Raw genomic sequence first — 27,374 nt, 5'->3', positions numbered from 1 at the left:
CGGCTAAATGGTTACATATTAATGGTTACATATATATATATATCACTTTTGTCAGTGCATGTGTGGTTTCCCTGGGGGCTGCAATCGCCCCCAGGAAAACCAGACCTACATATAAAAGTGATCTATATATATATCTTATATATATATATATATATATATATATATATATGTATATATTTGCCACCAGTTGTCTTGCAGTTGCAGCTTGCGTCTTCAAAGCAGTGCACATACTTCAACTGACGCATTCCAACTGTAGCTTTAAGGCAGCAATAAAGAAGTCAAGTAAGTCTTGTGATTATGTTTCTGCTACAAAAGGATCAGACTTTTGTCTAGTGGCAGTTTTAGTGCCATATAGAAGCGCAGAAGGTTTATATGACTACTGCAAAGGGCAAATCTGTATTTTAAGTGAATAGCTGAGTACGTTAGTAAAGTCAGCCACTACCTGCGCTATAATACAAATGAAATGTATGTGCGGGGTGGGAGGTGGCTATAGAGAGATGAAGAGCACGTTTGCTGGGTGGTAATGAGGGAATCCAAGGAGGAGGACATGGGAGTGGGAGCACCAATAATGATTGTTGGACTGGGCGCAGGAGGTGCTAAAGACTGTGACGAATGGTATGTGACAAGGTGTTTGAGTGTCTTGAAAGAACGTGCTGATTGAGGGAAGTAGCGCAGGTAAGGTGGCCTCTACTGTTGCACGTATCACACACACACACCAGCAATTTTGTGACTGTCTATGTAGGCTAGTGTTTTAGAGCAACAGTTTAGCCAATAGCAGAGACGGCATCTTGATAGATGACTGCTGCTGACGTCACTCTGGTTATAGAGGACAGCTCTGACATAGGATCAGAGACTGAGACAGCAGATACTGAGACAGCATCTGAGGGATACGACAATGGCGCAGACTCTGGGAGTGATTTTTCAGTTGGAGGAGTCCCATTGGATAACTCCTTCCAGTAAATTGTGAGGGAGGTGATGAGGGCAGTCCTGTTGTCCCTTCGCAAGCACAGTCTGTGCAACAGGGCAATAGTGGGTTAGCCCAACCCAGAGAGCAGGTGAATGCGGGGGCAAGCACAGAGAGGGTGCTCTCTTGGGAGCGCCCCAATTTAGTTCAGCCCCAAATTCCACTGCCCAAATTGTATTTTGGAGACATCAAGATTATCTATCACAAAACAAACTGATTTTGTAAGGCAGGCACCTGTGTTTTTGGTCCTGGGTTCGGCGGCTATATAGGGAAACATACTAAACCCAAACATTTCTGGAAACTAGACACCCGGGGGAGTCCACAGAGGTATGACTTGTGTGGATACCCCAAAGTTTTCTTACCCAGAATACCCGGCAAAGCTGAAATGTTAAATAAAAACTCTATTTTCCTTGCACTTCAGGAATATGCTGCGATCCACAAAATTCCTACCACCCAGTGATTCCTCACCTGTCTTGATAAAAACACTATCCCACTTGAGTGCCTATACCTAGTGCCTGTGTAAGGAATGGATCACCCCAGGGTCAACAGTTGCCTCATGTAAGTACCAGCATTGACCGTTGTGTGATCTATTCCTGTCGCTGGCACTAGGCCTACCCACACAAGTGAGGTACCATTTTTATCGGCAGACTTGGGGGAATGCTGGGTGGAAGGACATTTGTGGCTCCTCTCAGATTCCAGAACTTTCTATCACCGAAATGTGAGGAAAAAGTATTTTTTTCTCCAAATATTGAGGTTAGCAAAGAATTCTGGGTAACAGAACCTGATCAGAGCCCCACAAGTCACCCCATCTTGGATTCCCCTAGGTGTCTAGTTTTCAAAACTGTGCAGGTTTGCTAGGCTTCCCTAGGTGCCAGCTGAGCTAGAGACCAAAATCCACAGCTAGGCACTTTGCAAAAAACAGCTCTGTTTTCTTTGTGAAAATGTGATGTGTCCACGTTGAGTTTTGGAGCATTTCCTGTCGTGTGCGCTAGACCTACCTCCACAACTGAGGTACCATTTTTATCGGGAGACTTGGGGGAACGCTAACTGGAAGGAAATTTGTGGCTCCTCTCAGATTCAAGAACTTTCTGTCACCGAAATGTGAGGAAAAGTGTTTTTTTGGCCACATTTTGAGGTTTGCAAAGGATTCTGGGTAACAGTACCTGATCAGAGCCCCACAAGTCAGCCCATCCTGGATTCCCCTAGGTGTCTAGATTTAAAAAAAATTGCTGATTTGGTAGGTTTCCCTAGATGCCGCCTGAGCTAGAGGCCAAAATCCACAGCTATGCACTTTGCAAAAAACTGCTCTGTTTTCTTTGTGAAAATGTGATTTGTCCACGTTGTGTTTTGGGGCATTTCCTGTCGCAGGCACTAGGCCTACCCACACAAATGAGGTATCATTTTTATCGGGAGGCTTGGGGGAACACTAGGTGGAAGGAAATTTGTGGCTCCTCTCAGATTCCAGAACTTTCTGTCACCGAAATGTGAGGAAAAAGTGTTTGTTTGGCCACATTTTGAGGGTTGCAAAGGATTCTGGGTAACAGAACCTGATCAGAGCCCCACAAGTCAGCCCATCCTGGATTCCCCTAGGTGTCTAGTTTTCAAAATTGTGCAGGTTTGGTAGGTTTCCCTAGGTGCCGCCTGAGCTAGAGGCCAAAATCCACATCTATGCACTTTGCAAAAAACACATCAGATTTCAATGTAAAACTGTGATGTGTCCATATTGCCTTTCCTGTCGCGAGCATTAGGCCTACCCACGCAAGTGAGGTACCATTTTTATCGGGAGACTTGGGGGAACACAGAATAGCACAACAAGTGTTGGGCACCCCGGAATTCAGAGATGGGCAAATAACCACTGCTGCTCAATACCTTATCTTATGCCCATTTTGGAAATACAAAGGTTTTCTTGATACCTATTTTTCACTCTTTATATTTCAGCAAATGAATTGCTGTATACCCGGTATAGAATGAAAACCCATTGCAAGGTGCAGCTCATTTATTGGCACTGGGTACCTAGGGATCTTGATGAACCTACAAGCCCTATATATCCCTGCAACCAGAAGAGTCCAGCACATGTAACTGTATATTGTTTTAAAAAATCTGACATTACAGGAAAAAGTTACAGAGTAAAATGCTGAGAAAAATGGCTGTTTTTTTCAGCTCAATTTCAATATTTTTTTTCTCCAGCTGTTAGTTTCTGTAGGAAAACCTTGTAGTATCTATACAAATGACCCCTTGCTGAATTCAGAATTTTGTCTACTTTCAAGAAACACTTGAAAGGCCCAAAAATAGTAAAAACGAAGTATGTCCCAGTAAAATGCCAAAATTGTGTTGAAAAATGTGGTTTTCTGATTCAACTCTGCCTGTTCCTGAAAGCTGGGAAGATGGTGATTTTAGCACTGCAAACCCTTTGTTGATGTCATTTTCAGGATAAAAACCACAAGCCTTCTTCGGCAGCCATTTTTTCCCATTTTTTTGAAAAAAACAAAATTTTAGGTGTATTTTGGCCAATTTCTTGGTCTCCTCCTGGGGAACCTAGAAACTCTGGGTACCTTTAGAATCCCTAGGATGTTGGAAAAAAAGGACGCAAACTTGGCGTGGATAGCTTATGTTGACAAATAGTTATGAAGGCCTAAGCGCAAACTACCCCAAATAGCCAAAAAAGGGCTCAGCACTGGTGGGAGGGAAAGGCCCAGCAGCTAAGAGGTTAATAGACACATTTGACTTTTCATTTTAGGGATGGATGCAAAATTGAGGATACAGCGTTTGGCCACTTGGACGCAAGATAGCTCATTTAAGCCTGTCCAAAGTTAAAAACAATTATTCAAAGGCTGTTTTTAGTGTTAAATAAAAAGGATAAAACACTGACAGTTTGGTAGCCTATCTGCCAGACTGCCTGCAGGTTCAGACAGAGGTGGAAAATAGGACCCAGCAACAAAAACTCGCCCCCTTTAGCGAATCAGTGGCCCAAATCTACAAATCGGGGTAGTTTTGCGCTTATACAGACAGGCTATACCAGTGCCCTGCAAGATGTGCCAGACTGTAAGCATTTGTGCTTGCTGCAGTTATCGTTTGTGGTATTATCAGGAAAATCAACCGTAAAACCAGCCCACCAGACCATAAAACAGGCCGAGGACAGCCAAAAAAACACATAATGACCTGTCACACAGCCCTTCTGGCACTGCAAGATTGCCCTAAAGACCAGGGAGGAACCCTCCTTCCTGCACTATTTCTGCCTAGCACCATGCTCATTAGTGCCCGTTAGGCTCAGCCATTGCTCCAGAGGTTGTCCCAGATTTCTGCAGCCTATGCAAGTGACCCCATGTTGTGTGACACTGCAGGGATGAAAAAATCCTCTACATGGTAAAGGCGTGTATCTCTGTCCTGAGTGCCCAACTGCACTGTTGTCTGGATCCCTAATGCTGATTTTATGTCCTAGCAAATAGGGACCATATTTGTGTGCCATGACATAAGTCTGTTGCATGGATTGCGTTCTTGTTGGGCTGAGAGGGCGTCCAAAGCGCTATATTCATAGTGGTGGAAGGCTATCGTCTTCACCAGGAGTTAAGAAACACAAGCACAGTGGTGGCAGCATACCATGTAGTAATTAATAGTAGGACCTTTTTACCCTGTCACTTGAGTGATGCCTACAGGCTTGCTCACCTTTTTAAAAGTTCAGTGTTGTGTGCTTAACTCACCCTTGGCTTACATCAGGTAGATGTGGAAGTGCTGCATGGCACAGGAGTAGTGGCTCTGCCCTGGTTGTATGTGTGCCTGGGAAGGCTACAATGCAGGGATAGAGAACTGCTGTGTAGTAGTTGTATGGTTAGTGCATGTACTGGGTGTATGTATGATTGTGAGGAATACATGAAAGATGTAGTGCTGTGCAGTGCATGCACACTGAAAGCTCGTGCTGTGTGTCTATGTAATTGTGTAAAGCACAAAACATTAAGGGTGAATTGTTGTGCAGCACACATGGTGATGTGTGTGCTGGCAGAGTGTGTGTTTGTAAATAACACATCCTGGTTAATATAGAAACGGTTTAGTGCTGAACAGTGTCTACAGACTGAGTGTGTGTACTAAGTGCACATGTACATGTATTTGCAGAGTGCATGGAGGCAGTAATGCTGAACAGTAAGTGTGCTGTGAATGTACACCAGGTAAGTGTGAATTCAATGGTGCATTATGTGGAGGACCCTGTGTTCCATTTTGGGAAGCCCACACCAGTCTGGTAGACAGAAGAAGAAAACAGATCCCCGCAGACAGATTTGTGTATTGCTGCAATCATGTGAGCTGTGTGTGACACACCCTGGAGGGAAAAGGGAAACAAACAAGCAAGTCCCTTTACCCTTCACAAGACTGCTTTTTCATTCAGTGATAGATCACAAAAAAGTGGTCTCAGGGAAAGAGGTGGGGCTGATATGGGAATCATAAAGAGTAGCCATGGGGTCTGGGATAAACCTTTTGATGCACGCATCACTGTGGCTGACTTCCAAGTGTGAACTCTGGTCAATCTCATGAGTGGTTTTATGGAACAATCAGCTTCAGAATCTTGCCTGCTGTAACCGACCTCTTTCATGAGGAAAGAAGAAAGAGAGAAAGAGTCCGGTCTGGAGCCAAAGGAATTAATTCCCCCTGCTGGGAAGAACTTGACTTACAGCATCTCTGTGAGCTTGGAAGCTGATCTGATTGCTGGGGAGAGCCAGCTGCGGTACTTCAGAGAGTAAGCTAGTACCCACCTGATGCTGCTGTGTGTACCGCGAGCAGCCCAACTTCTCCAAGCAGGATCTGATCTCATGAGTGCCCTCACTCAGGGTATCCGCTGTAACACTGAAGTCTCTGTGCTCTATGAGCGGATAAGACCTGAACTAGGCCTGTGGGACTTGGAGGATTCGCTGCTGAAGGTGCTGTGGCACCATAAACATTTTTTACTAAAATCCTGAAGAGAGTAAGGGAACTCTTTAGTACGGCCTAATAGTGTGCATTCCCTGGATGCAGCCACCAGTGAATCGGGAATAACTCCAAACATGTTACACAAAGAAGGGTGGGACAGGGATATGCCTGACAGTTACTAAAGCATCAACCTCAAGGGGTAATGTGTTGCTACCTCTGAATGTTGCATTTCCTTGCATGTGTAGAGCTAGAAATAAAATACTTTTTTTTTTTTACATAAGCAAGGATTTGGCTGTACATTGATGTAGGTTATATCTCGGAACCACGGGTGCCTAAACCACCCGTGGCTCAACAACGATGTCGGAACAACAACCTCGTTCTAACCACTAATGCCTTTCCACGAATGCGTTTACAATGATTTTACCGTTGTAAACGCATTCCTGGTAAAGGCATTAGCAATCAGCATGCATGACCCAGCATGCTTCCACCCCAGCCCCCCACTCCACCCCTTAAACCGAAACCCTGACCCCCCAAACCCTAATCACCCTCAGCCCCCCACCCCACCCCAAAAACTAGAAATACTAGAAATACCCAGAGTCCCCCCCCCCAAAACCTAAACCCTGCCCCTCCTAAACCCTAATCACCCCAGCCCCCCCCCAAAAAAGCCCCAGTCCCAGCCCAACTTACCTCCTCCTTCACGGCATCCACTCCGACTCCCTTCTGTACGTTAACCACGTATGTACGTTGTTCAGACATGCGTAGTTCAGGTACCAAAACCAGGAAGTAGTGGAAAACAAAAGCGTTGTTCGGACTCGTTCTTCCGGGTGTTTTCCATTGATGTATCATCCATCCTCTTTGCACTTTGGTTTATGAGTTGTGTTCACTGGCCTGTATCCACATCCGCCTTGAGGGAGGGTTAACTGCTCAACTGCAGCTACCACTGAGAGTCAAGTGCAGAAGTGGTTCTTGACCCACTCAAGTGTAATCCATAGTTGGTCAGGCCATGGGACATCAGACCTAAAAGGCCACAACCACCATGGTTGGGCCCAGTAACACCTCCCTGCCCTGTTTACCTCTGAAAGGGGTTTTGATAGACACCATGTGCCACTTCTGTTTTCTATCCAACTACACTGTAGTGTTTTGTAGTACAAACTGTCCATTGGAGAAAAAAGACTGGATTGCCCTTAAGTGTCACTTATACAGCTGAGGCCCTTGGTTTAAGTCACGGGAACTAGGGAACTTGAGTATTACAAGCAGCTTTCTGCCAAAGGGACATTGAATGCTTGTGCTATTTCCCTCTGATTTGAACTCCTGATATAAAGAGCATATTATGCCCTATTGGAAATAGGACTCTTAACCTTGTAAACATGTCTCTGCAGCAGGCATACTAATCGAGAGAGCTATCTTTCACCCAAGTACTTAAAAGGTACATGACTCTGCAGCAGGCACACCAGTGCTTAATTGGAGCCACTGTTTTCCGGTGCGCAGCAACAGTATTTTATAGTCAATACTGGCACATATGACAGTCTGCCTAATGATGGAGTTTTTGTATAATTTAGAGGTGAACAACTTTTGTTTATTACTGCAATATACAATGAAAATTGATGATACCTGCCGCCCAAGCCATATTTATAGTTTTGAGACCTGAAATAGTCTGAATTGTTACACTTGTAGGAGTGTGATGGTTAGTTGCTGTGTTGGTTCTAGTAGAGCTGAGACGAGAAGTGGTTGGTGCAAGCTACAGTGGCCTCCTGGCGAAGGTCATGGCACTCTTTTTAAACAAATTAAGCACTGAGACTCACTAATCCACAGAGCTATCTTTCTGTTGTGAGTGTATTCAAAGGGGACATTTCATTCCCCTTTAAAACACAGCATGCATGTTATGTAGTCAAAAAAAACTAGGCAACCATGAATCAGAATAATATATCACTGGAACTGCCCCTCAGGGGCAGAAAACATGGACACAATTTGCATACATTAATTGTTTACTGTAATTTCCGACCAGGCTCTAGAAGACAGCCAAGGAGTGTAGCAAGGCAGGCCCCATCAAATTGCCAGCATCAACAGATTCTATGTTCGACCTGCTTTGTATTGTATTCCAAGTGGATGCTTATGCTGATCCAAACAAAGTTAACATATAACAACAAGCAAGGTTAGGTGGTCAATCAAGCAGCAGGCCTTCCTGTCACATGATCCCTTCTCAAGGTAGGCTGCTGCAAGGAGCTGCCGCATGAGGCTGCTGCAAGGAGGGGATTCATTCATCACCCGTGCCTGGCCATTCCCTCGCCCCTGATATTGGAACCCTAACCCCTGAATGGGCAACAACCAGCAATGCTTAGACTTGCGTCCCACAGCTGACCCCAATTTCAAAACCACGCCACACCTTCCCAGCTTCCCGAAGAATATTCAGCGCCCGGTAGGGCAAGCCCAGGCCTGCGTATTTTTTTTGCTAGGAAGATTGCTGCTGATTGGAGGAGAAAATGCCTATATTATCAGGTCCACTATCAGTGCAGGCGTAATGCAAAATGATTGGTCCTTGCTGAATAAAAATGTCGAGGAGCTCTTGAAACTCACATATCTCACAAATATTCAGAGGTTTGGGCTAAAAGGGGGCTTCGTGAGGGTGCATTCCCTCTGTGCCGCAGAACTGCAGGAGCGTGCGTTATGCCCTGCCGCTCTGCCATAGCAGCACGTCGGAACTGTCCTCAGGTTACTGGAAGTGTAACCCAAGGACCCATAGGGACATTTTCTCTGATTTTGGTATGAGACCACCATGGTAGCTAGGATGATCTCCCACAGTGGAGACACCAGTGAAAATAACATTAGACTGTCTTAAAATGGATTGCTGATTTGGTGCAATTACCATTGGCAACACGTCCACCACATTGGTATTTCCTATGGTAGAGCTGTGGATGCCTCAGCCATTGCGAACACCTAAGGACGGGTCATCCACCTTTTTTTGTTAGGTGTGCTGTTACTGCCCTCCTGTAATAAATCAGATACATAGCTGCCTTAGCAAGCAACAAAGGTACAGAAAATTAAAGAAAAAGCATTGGCAACGTGCAGTAGGTCTAGTTGTTTTATAAGTGAAAGTGTTTCTTCATTCATTGTCATGCTTGTGTGTGTGTTTGTGTGTATGGTTCAGAGGGATAGTGTGAGAATGAGTCAACAGTGCAGGATTGAGTGCATGGATTGATGAATGAGTGAGTGCACGCATAGGTAATTATTGAATGCATGAAGGGATGCTGACAAGTTCCACAAATCTAACTGCCTATGGTGCAGACAATTTAAGCGATAATGTTATAAAAAAGTAAGAACTACAAATTTGATGGCACTGCAAGAAGTATACTAAGGCACCTGCTATTTACAATGCTTGGGCATAGCAATATTAAGCACTATATGGAAAGAAAGTTGTTCATAGACCCTCATTGAAAAGTAAGTGATAATTTCAAAGAATAGATTTGGTGGCATTCTTTTGAGAAGAGGACTTAATGCCTGTCTTGTTTTATGACCCGAGGTGGATATTCTTACAGATTTAGTTTTTGCTTTAATTTAATCTTTTTAAAGAAGGTTTTTCTTTTTATTGCATTTTACAACAAATTCAGTAACATACTTCGCAAGCAATCAATAGACACCCTCCCACACACCTTCGTCTTCTCCCCTCCTTCCACCCCATTCCAGCAAATCAATTCAGCAGCACCTGTCAACTCGAAGTGTCTACACTTGGACATTGGCTGGAGCATGATCCTTTCTAGACCCCTTCGTCTGGTCCGTTTGTGTGTCCAGATGTATGAAAATATTCCCACCAAGGACCTTAGATCTTGAAGTGCTTCTGGGATCATCTGCTAAATCCATACCCCTCCTCCTCTGCAATGGAGCAATAATCCACCCCTCAACCATTCTGATACCTTTGGCTTCCTTAGATGTTTAGTGGTATGCAGTATGAAGTTTGGCCAACATAACACCCTAAGCTACCAAACTACTTGCGTGCATTATTGGCACCCCACCCCACATATACCCCCTGCAACATCCATGTAGGGTTAGCCTCTGTCAGGAGCTATTACTTTCATCATTACATTTAGGATTGCCAACCACTAGGTGTGAAAAATGGGACACTGCCAGACCACATGAATCAAGCTGCTCCTTGCCTTTCCGCACCGAAGGCAATCAGGATCCTTGTCCATCTTCTCGAACCTCATAGGTGTGTATTATATTCTCTGACAGTATCTAAACTGGATTCATTTAGGGTGTGCCGAGATGACCAATTGTTTAACTGCATCATGGCATCAACCCAGTATGCATCATCTCAAGCCCCTAAATAATTTCCCCACTGTTCCCTGAGCTTCGCCATGGCTTTGATAATGTTAATAACCAATGTCTTATATAAGCGGGAGATACCTTTTTCCCCCTCTCTGATCCATAGTAATTTGGGTTTCTAGTGGGTTAGACTCTGGCAGTTTCTTGGCTATGAGACTATAGACCCCCAGTGTGTGTCTCATTTGTAAATAAAGGAAGAATTGAGACTTGTGTAGCTTGTATTCCTGCACCAGCTGTTCAAATGGAGCCATTTGGTTTCGACCCATATTAAAGAAGAATTTTCATCTGACACCATCCACATTCTCCATTACGAGGGTTAAGATAATTAGAAGCATTTTGATGCTGTAGAGACACTATATTAAAGTGTCCCTAAAATCTGACCTACAGCATACCACTCCATGTCTTTCATTTGGGCTGTGTTCTAGTCCATCATGACAGAGACTAGCTATATGCCCTTAAGACTTGGCCGGGAGTAATAGAAATAGCCAGATCCCCTGCAGACTGGATTGCAAGCAACCCCAGACTTGTTAGTCTTTTGGGCCTTGTCCATGAGGGACAGCTTGAGCCCAGTGATAAGGCATGGGACCCATGTCAGGGCATACCCATCACACTTTGAGCATCTTACCCTACAAAACAAAAAAAGTGATAGGCGGTGTAGGAAAGTGGCACTGTTTGCATGGTTACCCCACCCCTTTGCCTAGTGTTGATGGGAAGATCTCTAAGGGCTGCAGCTTGTGTTATGCCACCCTGGGGGGGGCCTCATTCAGCCCATGCTCACTGGCCTGCAGCTTGTGTGTGCTGGTGGGGAGAAAAAGGCAAAGTCGACATGACACCCCTCTCAGGGTGCCATGCCAGCACTGCCTGTGACATAGGTGAGTCATCCCTCTACCAGGCCTTACAGCCCTAAGGCAGTGTGCACTATACCACAGGTGAGGACATAGCTGCATGAGCAATATGCCCCTACAGTGTCTAAGTCCATTCTTAGACATTGTAAGTGCAGTGTAGCCATATTGAGTATATGGCTGGGAGTTTGTCATTACGAATTCCACAGCGCCATAATGGCTTCACTGATTACTGGGAAGTTTGGTATCAAACTTCTCAGAACAATAAACCCACACTGATGCCAGGGATTTATTGAAAAATTCACACAGAGGGCATCGTAGAGATGCCCCCTGTGTGTTAGCCCAACTGCTAGTGTAGGACTGAGTGGTCTGTGCCAGCTTGCCACTTTCAGACGAGTTTCTGACCACATGGGGTGAGTGCCTTTGTGCACTCTGTGGTCTGAAACAAAGCCTATCCTGGGTGGAGGTGCTTCACCTTCACCTCCCCCTGCAGGAACTCTAACACCTGGTGGTGAGCCTCAAAGGCTCAAGCCTCAAATTACAGTGCCTCAGGGCACTCCAGCTAGTGGAGATGCCCCCCGCCCCCGGACAAAGCCCCACTCTTGGCAGCAAGTCAGGCGGGAAAATTATGGAAAACAGGGAGGAGTGACCACCCCAGCCAGGACCACCCCTAAGGTGTCCAGAGCTGAGGTGACCCCATCCCTGCAGAATCCCCCATCTTGGTTTGAAGGACAGGGATCAATAGGGAGAGGAATGTGCTCCATTGGTTACTGCCCTCCGACCCCATACACACCGCTAAATCTAGGATTTAAGGGCCTGTCTGAACCCAGCTCACCAGATTCCTACAAGGAGAAGAAGGACTGCTAAGCTGAAAACCCCACCAGAGAAGAAAGAAGACAACAACTGCTTTGGCCTCAGCTCTACCGGCCTGTCTCCTGCTATAAAGAACCTGCAGAAAGACCAGCGACGCATCCAGCGGGCCCAATGACCTCTGCCAACTCCAGAGGACTTCCCTGCACCAAGGACCAAGAACTCCAGAGGACAGTGGGTCTGTCCAAAAGAAACCTACAACTAAAGACTCCCACCTCACTCCAGATGTGTAAGTCCTGACCCCTGTCCACTCGACGCCCACGGCCCGTGTCCAGGTGGTCCACCAAGCAAGAAAGGGTCCCCAGGCGATTGGGAGCAAGAGCCCGCCCTGGGTTGACCCCTCCAAACCTCCACGACGACACCTGCAGAGGGAATCCTGAGGACCCCCCTGACCCCAAGCTCCGGGCGAAGATATCCGACGCCTAAAGGACACACTGCACCCACAGCCCCCAGGCCTTGGAGAAACTTACCCCGGTGCAGCATCTACCAGCAGGCGGCCCTCCTCCCTGTCCAGCCGGTGGTTTGCCCGAGAAGCCTCCCTGGACCTTTTCTGCAGCCTCAGAGTGACCCTAGGGTCCCCTCATAGAGTTGCATTGAAAACCAGATGCCCTGTTTGTACCCTGCCCCCGGTCCCCCTGGTGCCGCTGAGGGTATGTGTTTGGTGCCTACTTTGGGCCCCTCCAGTGCTCTCTTGAACCCCCCTGGTTTGCCCTCCGAGTCTTGGATACTTACCTGCTGGCTGATCGGATTCCTAGCATACCCCTGTCTCCATAGGAGCCCACGTTAATTTGGTTCCTCTTTGACCTCTGCACCGACCGGCTCCGTGTTGCTGGTGGTAGGTGTTTGGGGTTAACTTGAACCCCCAATGGCAGACTACCTACAGCCCAGAGATAGGAACTGTAAGTTGAATATTTACCTGTAAAACTGTACTATCTTTTCTTCCCCCAGGAACTGTTGAAAATCACTGTGTCCACCTTTAAAATAGCTTTTTGCCATTTTAAAGAAAACTGTATACATTGTTGACTCCACTCAAAGTCCTGATTATATCTATGCAAAGTTCCTTTCATTTTAGGTACTTACTTGCAAACTGAATCTTGTGGTTCTAGAAATAAATTAACAAAACATATTTTTCTATATAAAATCCGATTGGTCTGGAGTTAAGTCATTGAGTGTGTGTGTCTTCTATTGCTTGTGTGTGTACAACAAATGTTTAACACTACCCTCTGATAAGCCTAACTGCTCGACCACGCTACCACAAATAGAGCATTAGTATTATCTATTTTTGCCTCTGTCAAGCCACTGGGGAACCACTGGACTCTTTACACACTATGGCACTCATTATGAACACGGCGGTGTTAACCACCCTGTTCATGCTGGTGGTCATTTAACTGACAGCCATCCTCCCTGGGACATTGTTTACGCCCGCCGGCCCAGCAGAATGCAAGGCCTGGACATTACCGGCAGCTCCACATGAAGCCGCCGTCAATGCCTCTGTGCGGCGGGTGCGGCTGCACCTGTTGCGGAGATCGCTGCCCGTAAATCGGGCAGTGACCTGCACGATGGGGCACTGCACAGGGGCCCCTGCACTGCCCATGCCACGTGTATGGGCAGTGCAGGGGCCCCTAGGGGGACCCCGGAGAACCCCTTCCGCCAGTCTTTCTCTGGCAGGAGAACGCGGCAGGGAAAGGCTGGTGGCAGTAGGGATCATTATCCGATGGGCAGCAGTGCTGCCCTGTCGGATAATGATTCCTTCCACCGTCAGGCTGTCTGTCGGAGGTGGCCTGGCGGTAGGCGGCCCTCCATGTGTTCTTTATATGGCGATTCAGCCGCCATGCCGGTGGCGGTCTTTTCACCCGTCACCGGCATGGTGAGCTGAACCGCCGGGGTTCATAATGACCCCCTATATCTCATTTGGTATAGTATATACAGAGCCAGCTTCCTACAGGCGACATGTTTGAATTACACTCTGCCACTAGTAATTTCTCTAGCTGCCTTTCAGTCCGTTGCTTCTAGCCTTTTTTTAATGCCAGTCTTGACAGAGACTAGCCATACGTAAATCAGTCTTGACCCTGCTCCAAAAGAAACAGTTCATGCTGATCTACCAAGCCATGACCACTCAAAGTGAGAATACAAGCCACCTCATACAAGTTGCAGTGTTTTAAGTATTGTATAGTAGCATTTGTACAGCACTTACTACCCATATGTGGAATGCTGAAACACTTCCCCACATGGATAGCAAATAACACTGTCTAGAGTGTTTGATTAGAAGGATGTTGTTTTTCTTTTAGGCCTGTGTGAGAACCGTTTTCATGTGTGTTAAGACCACTGAGGTGTGGTGCTCCGTGTTTGTGCACCAAACTAGCAAAGTGTGTGATTGAGTTTGCTGGTTATTAGCGCTCACGTCTACCCTGGGATGGCGGACCCTTTGCCTGCTTTATTTGTCCACGAACTCTTGGGCTTGGGCATAGTAGGCACATTTTAGTAAAAGAAACAAGGTTCCCCTTAAGAGTTAAAGGCTTGTCGCACTATCTTGGACTAACCCTGCTGATTGCTGGACACCTTATCTAATCCTGCTCACCGATCCTGTTGTAAATGTATGACCTGCAATCTTCCTTCATCCACAAGTTGACAACGAAGTGCAGGTGGAGTCCAGTGGCACAGTGAGCACGGGACCCATGTCTAGATATACCTTCTGCACTTAGTGCGTTTTACTTAGGATAATAAACACGTGATTGATGGAGTGCTTGAACTAATCTCAGCCTCTGGTTATTACTTAGGGCTGTATTCTGTTCCATTGTGTTTTTGTCCAATATGTGAGAGAGAGCAGCCATACGCAAATCAGTCTTTTTCCTGCTCTGAGTGAAATACTGTAGCATGATCTATCAGAATAGGTCAGGTCCCAATAACGCCAACAACCCCAGGCTGCATTCTGCCTTTTGAGCCTTGTTAATGTAGTGCAGCTTGATCCAGTGGCATAGTGAGCTTCGGACCCGTTCCCGTGCATACCCATCACAAATATGTCATCACATAGAGTGAAGCAAAAAATGATGAGTGAATTCCCGATGAGTGAAAATACCTTTCCATTTTCGAGAGGCATGTTTGTCTTGGTTAGAAAGGCAGTGGAGACTTCAAAACACCGTGGAATGAATTGTGCGTGTTACTGATTCCAACCTCTGCCTTGAATATTTTAATAAAATCAATAGCTTGTAATTTGACGATGTTGAGAATTGGCTGAACAATAAATGTTCAAGTCTCGTGGTTGTTTTAATATCACATACGTTTTCCTTTACATTGCAAGATGAGAAGAATCATGCTTTGGGCTGAATGGGGACCTGTTTGCCTTTCTTCCTCATTTATGCATGTCTGCTATGATCCACAGTTGAAATGGGGAAGAAAAGCCTGAGCCTAAGTAATGATGGAAGCTCATGCAAGGTCTGACCACCTACACTTATGCATTCCTGGGCAGATTAAGTCCAACTGTGTTTCATGAATGTCTGTGGCTGCACCTAAATAAATATTCTCCAGCATTGGATCTTTCATAGATTCACATGCTTGAATCATCCCCGTCGTCGAGGTGGGAGCCTCACGGTAAATTTAAATATATAAAAAGCAGTAAGTCAGTAAAAATAAAACCAGTAGGCCCAAGTAGGCCTCATAAGGTATTTTACAGTCTATCCACTTTGTTTTGTGAAAAGACCCAAACTTGAGTATCAACCAATCAGGATTCAGCCCCTCCCAAACACTCCCAACAGAGGCTGAATTCCCTCAGATTTTCTACCGCACGTCGTGTGAAGGGAGTCTCCCTGAGCTCTGCTCAGTTTTTTTCCTATTTTCTGACTGAAGATTGTTTTTTCTCTCAGGAAACTAGTTACAACTTTACTATGTCTGAAAAGGCAAAGAAGGGTCTGTTCAGAGACTGTGACAACTGTGGGAAGAAGAGACTACATATTGATGACCCCCACAAGAAGTGTATTTACTGCCTTCATCCAGACCATAAGGTGAGAGACTGCAAAATCTGTCGCACCTTTAGTCAAAAAACCCTCAAAGACCGAGAGGGTAGACTTCTCTTATGGCTGCAAAAACAGAAAGCCTTAGAGCATCCTTCATCAGACAGCGAAGAGTCACCACAAACTTCTCGCCCTCAGAAAAGAACAGGTGAGAGAGATAGAGGGGCGGATGAACCACCAAGAAAAATGCACAAAAAGACTAAACAAGTCTTAACTGAAGAGGCAGTTAAACATGGACCAAAAAAGGTTCATTCAGAACCTACTACGCCGTTACACCGGAAAAGCACCTCAAAGAAACCATCCCTGTCTCTGTCACCACAAAAAGAGTCAGAAAAACTCTTTTTGGTGAAAAAACAACCGTCGACGACCGCCCCGTCGACGACAGTGTCGACGGTAACAGCGACCACGGTATCGTCGACGTTCACAACACCATCCTCACCGATGATTATGACGTCGTCGCCTTTGTCATCGACGACGATTATTACTGCAAAAATCTTCAAAAGAGCTTCGTCGGCAACCACATCGTCGACAGCGGAGGCCTCCTGGGTTCACAAATCATCCAGGGCACTCCCATCTACGCAAACTACGTCGGCGAAGCGACCGTCGTCGCTAAAATACCCGTCGACGAAGGGACCGTCGACTAAGGAAAAGACGCAGTCATGGACGGAAGCGTCGACGAGAGACCCGTCGACGAGAGACCCGTCGACGACAGTACAGTTGACGACAGTACCGTCGACGAGGGAGCCGTCGACGAGGGAACCGTCGACGAGGGAACCGTCGACGAGGGAACCGTCGACGATGGATCCTACGATCACCACAGCATTAACAGTTTACAAACCTTTGGACATTTCACCAGCTCATTCCTCATACCATCATGAGGACTCCACCAGATTCTTACCCCTTTCCCTTATTAATATAGGGGACAAGCCATCTGACATTTTGCCGATGCATACATCACCAAGTAAGGTGCTGCCATACCCACCGCAACATCTTTTAGACGATGAGGATGATGATGTTCAAGGCATGTTTGGGGCAGCTAGTAGCCCGTCCCAACTAAATGTCAAATGTCAAGAGTTTGATGAAGAAGAGGATCAACATTACCAGCATAGTTATGCTTCAACATCTTATCCACAGGCAAACCAACCATCGCCTCTAGCTATGCCTAGCACATTAGTGACAGATTTACAACATATGTTGAAGGACTACTATAAAAGGTTCCCACCGTCAACTCAGTCCACGCCACCTAGACCTCAGAGTTACCAGCAAGCTCAAACTACTAATGTTTCCGAAACGCCACAGGCTAGTAGACCTGTAACTAGCCAAGCTCCGGAAGCTTACCTCTCGTCGGACGACGAAAGGGAAGAGGGCGAGCTAGCAGATTCAGCGGCTAGTGAATGGGACGACTATCTCGTTCCCACACCATCTCCACCTCCAGCAGCTCCAGTGGATTCCCCTCCAGAAGACATAGGAGGTTTCCATAATATCATAGAGAGAGCGGCGAAACGTTTTGGTCTGGAAATTGTTTCCCATGAAACTGAGTGTTTTTTGTATGACTTTAAAGAGCCATCAAAGAGATCTGTAAGAGCCATACCTATTGTGGATTTCTTGTGGCAGGAGGGTTTGAAGGCAATGAAAAACCCGGCAACAGTGCCTTCACAAATGCCAAGGCTAGAGAAAAAAATACAAGGCCCCAGATGATTCTCCGGCCTGTTTAGTCTCACAACCGAAACCTGACTCGGTTATATCACAGGCGGCTCAACGACGATCCAAAAACCCCTCTACACCTATTGCGTCTCCCCCAGACAAAGAGGGAAGGAGACTAGACAATATCGGTAAGAAATTCTCCTCGGTTGCTGCAGTAACGGTCAAGGCGGCAAATTCCCTCGCCATCCTGGGAAGGTACGATCGGCAGATGTGGGCAGACATGTCCGTTTTTGTAGATTCACTGCCAGAAGATATCAAGGTGGAAGCTAAAAAGGTCTTGCAGGAGGGAGAAAGGGTTTCCGCAGAGATAATAGACAGTGCAATAGATATTTCCCTCACTGGCTTTCGACAATTAGCTGGAGCAGCAGTCCTACGCAGACAAGGGTGGCTTAAGGCTACTTCATTCAGACCAGAAGTCCAGACTCGTGTTCTCGACATGCCCTTCGATGGAGAGAGTTTGTTTGGCAAACATGTCGATGATATGCTGCAGGCTATCAAGACGGATACCGATACGGCAAAATCCCTAGGTTCCCTGCAATATAAAAAACTACCTTTTCGTGGAGCAAGGGGTAGAGGTAATTACTCCTTTCGAGGTGGATACCAACAATACAGGTCACAATATACATCTTCCTCCACAGGACCAGGACATCAGCACCATCAACAACAGCAGCATTATCGATTACCACCAGCCGCAGCTTACAAACATCCGGCTAGAGGAAGAGGAGCTGCCCGAGCAAGAGATACAGGCAGAAAGCAATGACCAGCGGATAATCTCAACACCTCCCCAATCAATATTGAAGGTCGGAGGTCGCATCAATTCTTATTTCCCCAAGTGGAAGGCTATAACATCGGACAGATGGGTACTAGATGTGGTGACCAGAGGTCATACTCTGGAATTCATCCAAACACCACCGAGTGTCCCTCCATCGGGTACACCGCCTCTGAGGTTGAGCCAACTTCTCAGGGAAATAAGGATAATGCTAACAAAAGGAGCAATAGAACCAGTCCCTTTATCTCAAAGGAACAAGGGTTTCTATTCCCGGTTTTTCCTTCTCAAGAAACCCTCAGGAGACTGGCGCCCCATCCTGGACTTGAGAGCACTAAACAAGTTTCTAAAGAAACAATCGTTCAGGATGGTAACGTTGCAGGATGTCCTGCGTCTCATAAACACGGGCGATTGGATGGCATCCCTAGACCTCCAGGATGCTTATTTTCATATCCCCATATATCGCAACCATCGCAAATTTTTAAGGTTCAGGGTAGGAAGTATGCACCTCCAATTCCGGGTTCTACCATTCGGTCTCAAATCAGCCCCCAGAATCTTCACAAAAATGCTAGCTCCAGTAGCAGCACATCTTCGCCAGGCAGGTATCCAGGTCTTCCCTTACCTGGACGACTGGCTTATAAAGGCACCCTCAAAATTACAAGTAACAAATCATATTTCCTATTGCCTTCATTTGTTACACAGCCTGGGGTTTGTAGTCAACTACCAGAAATCTCAGATATACCCCAAACAAGAATTGAGTTTCTTGGGAGCAATTTTGGACACAGTACGCAGCAAAGCGTACCCATCACACGAGAGGAAACAAAAGTTAACCTCGTTGGCAAACAACCTATCCAGAAAAAAGTTCGTTTCAGTCCGCATCTACAAATCATTGCTCGGAATGATATCATCGTGCATTCCGCTAGTCCCAGATTGCAGGCTCCATATGCGACCCCTGCAAGAGCAATTGGACATACAATGGACACAGGTCCTCGGCTCCTTCGAAGACAAGATTCGCATAACGCCTCTAATGAAGAACACTATGAGGTGGTGGGCGACTCCAACCAATTTCTCAAAAGGGCTGTCTTTTCTTCTTCAAACACCAAGTTACATAGTAACAACGGATGCCTCTCTCGAAGGATGGGGTGCACATTGCCAGGACCTGCAAATCAGCGGAATCTGGAATCAGCAAGAGAGCCAGCTCCACATCAATTATCTAGAACTCAAAGCAATACACTTAGCTCTAAAAGCTTTCTTGCCAAAGATACAATGTTCAAGCGTCTTAATCCGGACGGACAACATGACCAGCATGTTTTATCTAAACAAGCAAGGAGGCACAAGGTCCCTACAACTCTCGCAGCTAGCCCAACAAATTTGGACATGGGCCATCAAACACAATATTTCACTAAAAGCGGAGCATGTGCCAGGACAGATCAATGTTCTAGCAGACACCTTGAGCAGGACAGTAATTCCTTATCACGAGTGGGAGCTAGACCAGAAAACTCTCAATGGCCTGTTTCTATTATGGGGCAAACCAAACTTAGACCTATTTGCCACTCTCGAGAACAAGAAATGCCAGTTCTACGCAAGTTGGCTTCCCCAAAAAGATTCGTGGGGGAATGCGTTTTCGATGAGATGGTCAGGAGTTTATGCCTACGCTTTTCCTCCGATCCCGCTCATTCCGAGAGTCATCAGAAAAATGAAGACGGAGGGGTGTCGACTTCTACTCATAGCTCCCAGATGGCCCAGACAAATATGGTATACGGAGCTCCTCATGCTCTCCGAACGACCACATCTACCACTCAGACAGAGTCCGACTCTTTTAACGATGCACCAGGGACAAGTCACACACCCACATCCGTCGTCTCTTCATTTGTCGGCTTGGCTCCTGAACACAATGAATACTTAAATCTCAAAATCTCCCCAGAGTGTAGAGACATCTTAGCAAAAGCTAGAGCTGACACTACCAACAAAACCTATAGACTTAAATGGAAACGGTTTTGTGTTTGGTGTGCAGCGGAAAATATACATCCTTTATCTTCTACTCCGGAACAGATACTTCCATATCTCCTGCTCCTGGCAAAATCAGGACTTGCATATTCTTCCATACGGGTACATCTGGCAGCAATCTCCAGATACCGCAGATCACCAGATAGACTCTCTTTGTGTTCCACAAGAATTGTCAAACAATTTATGAAGGGCCTTTTTCGGGTCTTCCCGCCAATTAGGAAACCCCCGCCTCTATGGTCATTGAACGTTGTGTTGATGCAACTCATGAAAGCTCCTTTTGAGCCGATCCACAAGGCTGACCTAAAATTCCTGGCATGGAAAACAGCGTTACTGTTAGCTCTTACTTCGGCAAAGAGAGTCAGTGACATTCAGGCTTTCACCATCAAACAGCCGTTCCTCCAGTTTACAAACTCAGGTGTCATCCTGCGGACAAATCCTAAATTCATTCCGAAAGTTCCCTCAACATTTCATTTAAATGAACCAGTCATCTTAAAAACCTTTTTTCCAAATCCGCAAACAGTGGCGGAAAGAACATTACATTCTCTCGATATTAAAAGATGTTTAAAGTTTTATCTACAGAAAACTCACACCATCCGCCAGTCGGATCAATTATTTGTAGCGTTCGGCGGAACAAAGAAGGGACACGCGGTGTCCAAACAAACTTTAGCAAGATGGATTGGCCTGGCGATTCAATTCTGCCATTCAAAAGCAGGAAAGCCGCTCCACACCAAGGTGAGAGCCCACTCTACAAGATCGGTAGCCACTTCAGCGGCACTCTTTGCAGGTGTACCACTACATAGCATCTGTAGAGCAGCAACATGGTCCAGCCAACACACATTTACAAGACATTACTGTTTAGAGGAGACAAACCAGGTCGATACAGCAGTGGGACAAGCAGTGCTGAGGCATCTATTTCGTTAAGGTGAGCCTCTTACACATCCCACCACCACACTCGAGGTATGGTCATTAATGGTTCATTTTCTTCTACTGTTTAACGTGTCGTATTCTCCATAATAATAGCATAGACTGTGTCAGGATTTCTTGCCACACACATTTTATTGCTTTTATATTCGTATGTTTGTGAATATAAATATAATTATATGTAAGTGCATATTTAAAACTGAACTAATGTGAATCACATCACGTATAGAATTACGATGGAATTACAGTCAATGTAATTCAGTAAGTAAGAAAACATTACTGCTCGTTACTCGGATTCAAGCATGTGAATCTATGAAAGATCCAATGCTGGAGAAGAAAATTAGTTACTTACCTGTAACTGCAGTTCTCCAGTATTGGTATCTTTCATAGATTCACATGCGACCCACCCTCCTCCCCTCAGAGGCTCCCCTATTATACAGATATTAAACTTCACACTCCTAATAGAAAATCTGAGGGAATTCAGCCTCTGTTGGGAGTGTTTGGGAGGGGCTGAATCCTGATTGGTTGATACTCAAGTTTGGGTCTTTTCACAAAACAAAGTGGATAGACTGTAAAATACCTTATGAGGCCTACTTGGGCCTACTGGTTTTATTTTTACTGACTTACTGCTTTTTATATATTTAAATTTACCGTGAGGCTCCCACCTCGACGACGGGGATGATTCAAGCATGTGAATCTATGAAAGATACCAATACTGGAGAACTGCAGTTACAGGTAAGTAACTAATTTTCTTATCCCTGCACACATTTGTTGTATGCAGGTCCTATGCGCCTTGCAAGAACAACTCCACACCACAGCGTAACAGAAAATAATAAGAGGAATGCAAGACTGACAATGGTGTTTTCAAAAACAAAGAAATACAAGATTGTAAACCGCAATTTCTCCCAACTAGCCCCAGGCTAGGGGGCCCAGATCCTAGAATCCACAAGTACAATTCTAAACCTCCTTAGCTTCTGAAAACACATCTTTTCAGGCTGTTTCTACTGAACTATTATGCTCCGATGTAGGTAGATTCATGATTTCACCCAGAATGGAGTTAGAATCTGAAGTTCTGAATATGTTCTATTGTTCGTGAGTTGTTATATGTTAAAGCACCATATTGCTTCTGTGGCTGGTGTCATGCACTATAGGCACAAGAAAAAATAAATACATACATCAATGGATATAGCATTGAAATAGCCTTCTGCTGAACTTTCCTCCCCTAGGCACACTTTAAGTGCACCCATCTGCTTTCATCGGATTGCCTTATTTAGAAAATATAGGGGGAAAATTCCCAGTAATTCACTTTTTACTCATCTATAATTTTATGTTATGTATGGCCCAAAAATCGTTTGTCCTGTCTTTCAACTGTTATGCAGGGGAAGAGGAGTATTGAATAGCCACACATAATATGGCCTCTCTCTTTGTTCCAAATAAAAAATAAAAAAAAGTGGTCTGCTGCCACCCAATCCCACTACTCTGTGCTTTGCCTTCCCTACCATCCGGAAGCAGTTCTTCCTGATCTCCAGTGCTACTCTGACAGGCTCTCCCAGAGCCCAGCCAGAGCAGCCTGGAATTACTTTATGACCTAGCAACAGTGAGTCACGAGATCCTGTAACCCACCATTGCTATATCACAGCGTTGAAATACCAGATTTAGGGGCAGATTTATGAGCTCATAGTGCCTTCTTGCGCCACATTAGCGGCATTTTTTACAATAATGTGGCCCAACAAGGCCAAAATCAGCGCCAAGTTTACAAAGTGGCGCTATGCATACATTGTGCCACTTTGCAACCCTTTGTGCTACATTATGCCTGCTCCAGGCATAATGTATGCAAAGGGGATGTTCTTCCGTTGGGGGATGCGGGGGGCGTGAAAAAATGGCACAAAAAAATCTTAGAGATTTGAGGTATGCCATTGTTTTCAGTGGGCCTCAATGGGCTTTGCAGGATTATCGTCAAAAATGTTTATGCTAATCCTGCAAAACTCTGTACTAGCGTCAACATTTTTAACGCTAGTTCCCTTAATTACTGCCATGGTGTGCCGTATCTTACACACGGCGCACACATGGTGACGTTAAGGGGCGCTAAGGGGCGCAAGAAAAGAGGCGCTGCACTGAGTGCAGCACCACTTTTCTTAAATCAGGGCCTTAGAATCTGACATTTACGCTAATGACTCTTAGTGAGAGCCATACATAACATATAGAAAGATAGGTGGGTAACAGTGAATTACAGGGATATTTTTTTACCGAGGGGTTCTGAGTTACATGAAAAAGACAACAAGAGCAAAGCGAGTTGGCTATGATGTCACTCAGAACAGTGAGGTTAAGAAACATCTCCATAATTTGCTTTTACCCATCTATTATTTTGTTATGTATCCCCGCCACAAATCATCTGCCCTTGCTTTCAGCTGCTGCGCTGGGGCAGAGGAGTAATTGTGAGCCATACATAGCTTTGCCTCTCCTTACTGTTTCAAATTAAAAAATACTTGACCTCCTGTCACCCACTCCCACCAATTTCTGTGCCTTCCCTTCCCTCTACTTCAGAAGCTGTGCTCCCTGCATTCCAGTGCTGCTCTCACAGGCTCTTACACAGCCATGTCAGTGCAGCTTGAAATTCATGTATGATGTAGCAACAGCGAATTACGAGATATGTAGACCTCCGTTGCTATGTCAGTGTAGTGAATTACTAGATTTACAATCTGATATTCATGCTAATGGCTTTCAGTGATACCCATGCATAACAAAATAATAACCAAAGTTACTTTGAACTTTCTGTAAATTCTTTGGTAAACTAATTGAAAGCTTTAATCATAAAATCTGCATATCTTGACCCAGCACATTTTTTGTCATATTAAAGGCACCATGGGATGACATGAGGACTGGCCTCATCAACCTAGTGAGCTGAAACATCCAGTCAGGTTTCGAGGAAACCCAATATGAACATGCATAAGGCAAATTTACATAGATTGTGTTTCAGTGGATATTACTTCCACATGTGTTGGCAGCCTGAAACCCTGACTTATTGTACCAATAATGGGTTAATCAGTGAAGCCCTGGATAAGACAGCAAAAGGTAATCTGTTGTTACAGTATTAATCTGTTGTTTATAACTCATTTGTTGTCTGTAACCCTATTTCAGGCTGAAATTGAAACTTTGGGAGAGAGATTTGGCTCACTTAAGAACTACGGAGAGAAGCTCACTAGCAGTGGATATTACGGCACACCTGAGATTCACCACTCTTTATCCAAAATGGAGAAGGCCTGGTCAGAACTGGTCTCAGCCTGGAAGGAACGCAGTCTAAAATTGTCTGAAGCACGTAACTTACAAGTAAGTTCATGGATGTTATGGCCACATTAGGGCACTTCATAAGCAATGAAACCATTAAGTCAAGCTAGATATTAAGGCTCTCAAGAAACAATTAAATCACCATATCAGCCTTAAACATTTAGAGTATCCCAAAACTATTTTGTTACAAACGTGTACAAATGGAATAAACAAGCCTCTCTGAAGCCCGGGTCTTAGGAGACACAGAAAATGTCTCTGAGGCTCTTTAATGCCCCATAGTCACCAGGGTTGGATATTCAACTTTACTTGTTTACTTGTTTCCAGTAACTTACTAGCAATAAAAAGTGGCTGTACAAAATAAATGTAACTTGTGCAAAATAGATAGATACATGTGGACAGTAAGCTTTGCAGTATTACATTTTTGTTCTCAATCAATCAATTCTTTAATTAAAACCGTAACGATAATACTCATTACATATAAATATTATTATCCAGTATTGGATCTTTTATAAATTCACATGCTTGAATCATCCCCATCGTTGAAGTGGGAGTCCCACTGTACATGAAAAGCAATAAGCACCAAACATTTTTTCCCATAGGCTATAATGCTAATCCAATGACTCATATAGCCTATCTTTGTCCTTTTGTGAAAGGACCCAAACTTGGCTCCTGGGCAATCAGGCACCAGCACCCTCTAGAATACTCTCCAGAGAGGCTCTTTCCCTCAGATTTTCTAGCGCATGACAGGAAGATTTTTTCTCTGAAAACTTTAGAAAATGTCGGATTCTTCCAGGAAAGGCATTTTCTGCCCTTGTAAAACCTGTGGCAAGAAAAGGCTGCATGTGGATGATCCACATAAAGACTGCTTACACTGCTTATATCCAGAACACCAGGTGAAAGACTGCAAGATATGCTGCACTTTCTCCAGTATTGGGGTATCTTTCATAGATTCACATGCTTGAATGATTCCCCGTCGTTGAAGTGGGAGTGCCACGGTACATAGAAAGCAATAAATAGAGAAAAACTTTTTTTTTTTTTTCATTGAAGTCAATAGGAAAAAACACATTCAATTGTAGAACCATCAGCCTCTTTAGAAAGAGCCCAAAATTCAGCCAATCAGGCGTGACCACCCCTTTAGAACCCTCAGCACAGAGGCTCAGTCTCTCAGATTTTCTACCGCACGTCGTGTGTAAGGGAGTCTCCCTGAGCTCTGCTCAGTTTTCAATCTCTTCAAGAGAAAATCTTAAAAAATTTCACTTTTGCTCTTACTGTAGTATTTTTCCATCATGTCTACAGTAAGAAAAGGTTTATTTAGACCTTGTGGGACCTGTGGAAATTAAGACTTCACTGTGAGGACCCTCACAAGGAATGTATCTACTGCCTACACCCAGAGCATAAGGTCAAGGACTGTAAGATCTGCAGGACCTTTCCCAACAAGACTCTGAGGGACAGAGAAGCCAGGCTCCTACTTTGGCTTCAGAAAAGAAAGGCCAGAGAAGCTCTTTCTGAGGAGGAAGAGAGTGACACTTCAGTGACCTCAAAGAAAAGAGGTCTGTGGAGAGCCTATCCCCCAGGAGCAGTAAGTCAGCTAAGAAGCTGCATGCATTTAAGGACAAGCCGGAGGAGCAACCTTCAACATCCAAGGTAACGTGTGGCAAGGTTCACTCAGAGCCATCCACACCTGCTTCTTCATTAAGGAAGCTCAAAAAGCCTTCAAGTTCACTGCCACCGTCGGCGTCCAGAAAATCTACACCGCCGACGACACCGTCGACGAACGCTTCGTCGACGGCAGGCCTTCCTTCGTCAACGACTACAGCGACGGCCACGTTTACGGCTCCTTCATCGCTGATGATCGTAACTTCGTCTCCACTGTCATCTACGACGATAACGTCGGTGAGTTTGAAGTATGGTCCATCGTCAGCTCACACCCTGAAGATCACAAAGAGGCCGTTGACGGGTAAGAAGCTGAAATCTTTACCGTCGACGCACTCATCGACGAGTAAATTCAGAAAATCTCCGTCGATCTCACCGACGAAAGTACCGACGACGCACCCGTCGACGACAACCCCGTCGGCGGCAGCCCAGTTGACGGAAAGCTTGTCAACATTGGCACCGTCGACGGCAACTTCGTCGACGCTGACGGCACAGATAGCGGCTCCACCGACGACGGCTCCGTCGACGCCTACACCGTCGACGAGAACACCATTGACGAGTGCTCCGTCGACGGTGGCTCCGTAGACGACTCAATATCCTCATTTTGGAGCATCTCCTTACCTGCCGCAGAGAATTCTACCTATAAAGAGCAAGTCTTCTCTATTACTTCCATCGCATACATCGCCCAGTAAGGTCACACCAATACCTCCGCAGCATCTATTTGCTGACGAAGATGATGACGATGATGTTTATTCTGATGATGGTTTCTTTCCGGTGGCACGTAGTCCATCTGAACTACGCATTAAGTGCCAGGAGGAGGATGAAGAGGAAGATCTCCAGCCTTATTCGGACCAGCAAGATCAAACTCACCTACAACTTCAAGGGCAACAGGAACAGACAGTTCAGATGCCTGTCTCGTTGATAGCCAACCTTCAACAGATGATGCAGGATTATTATTCGAGATTTCCTCCACCTGGTTCTTCTACCCTGGTACAACCTCCGCAGACACCAGTGTCCACCCCTGCTAGACCATCGGAATTTCCGGATCCTACCACAGCACCTTCATCTGCACAGGATATTGCTCCACCTTCATTCGAGGACGAGCAAGAAGAAGGTGAGATTCAGGACTCGGATTCACTCATTCC

The 27,374-nt window shown here is 45.5% G+C and overlaps 1 protein-coding gene across 1 annotated transcript in view; it reads left to right on the top strand.

Annotated features, from left to right (window-relative positions):
- The window catches only part of SPTBN5 (spectrin beta, non-erythrocytic 5), a 1,780,873-nt gene that overhangs the window by 1,328,408 nt on the left and 425,091 nt on the right, over window positions 1–27,374 (top strand). Inside the window, exon 47 of the mRNA XM_069208774.1 lies at window positions 24,430–24,618. Coding sequence (XP_069064875.1) covers window positions 24,430–24,618 — 189 coding nt within the window. The remainder of the gene's footprint in view (window positions 1–24,429; window positions 24,619–27,374) is intronic.

This window comes from Pleurodeles waltl, chromosome 9 (genome assembly GCF_031143425.1).
Source record: "Pleurodeles waltl isolate 20211129_DDA chromosome 9, aPleWal1.hap1.20221129, whole genome shotgun sequence".
Taxonomy (NCBI): domain Eukaryota; kingdom Metazoa; phylum Chordata; class Amphibia; order Caudata; family Salamandridae; genus Pleurodeles; species Pleurodeles waltl.
The sequence above is the reverse complement of the archived record's forward strand: the minus strand, read 5'-3'. Positions and strand labels throughout refer to the sequence as shown.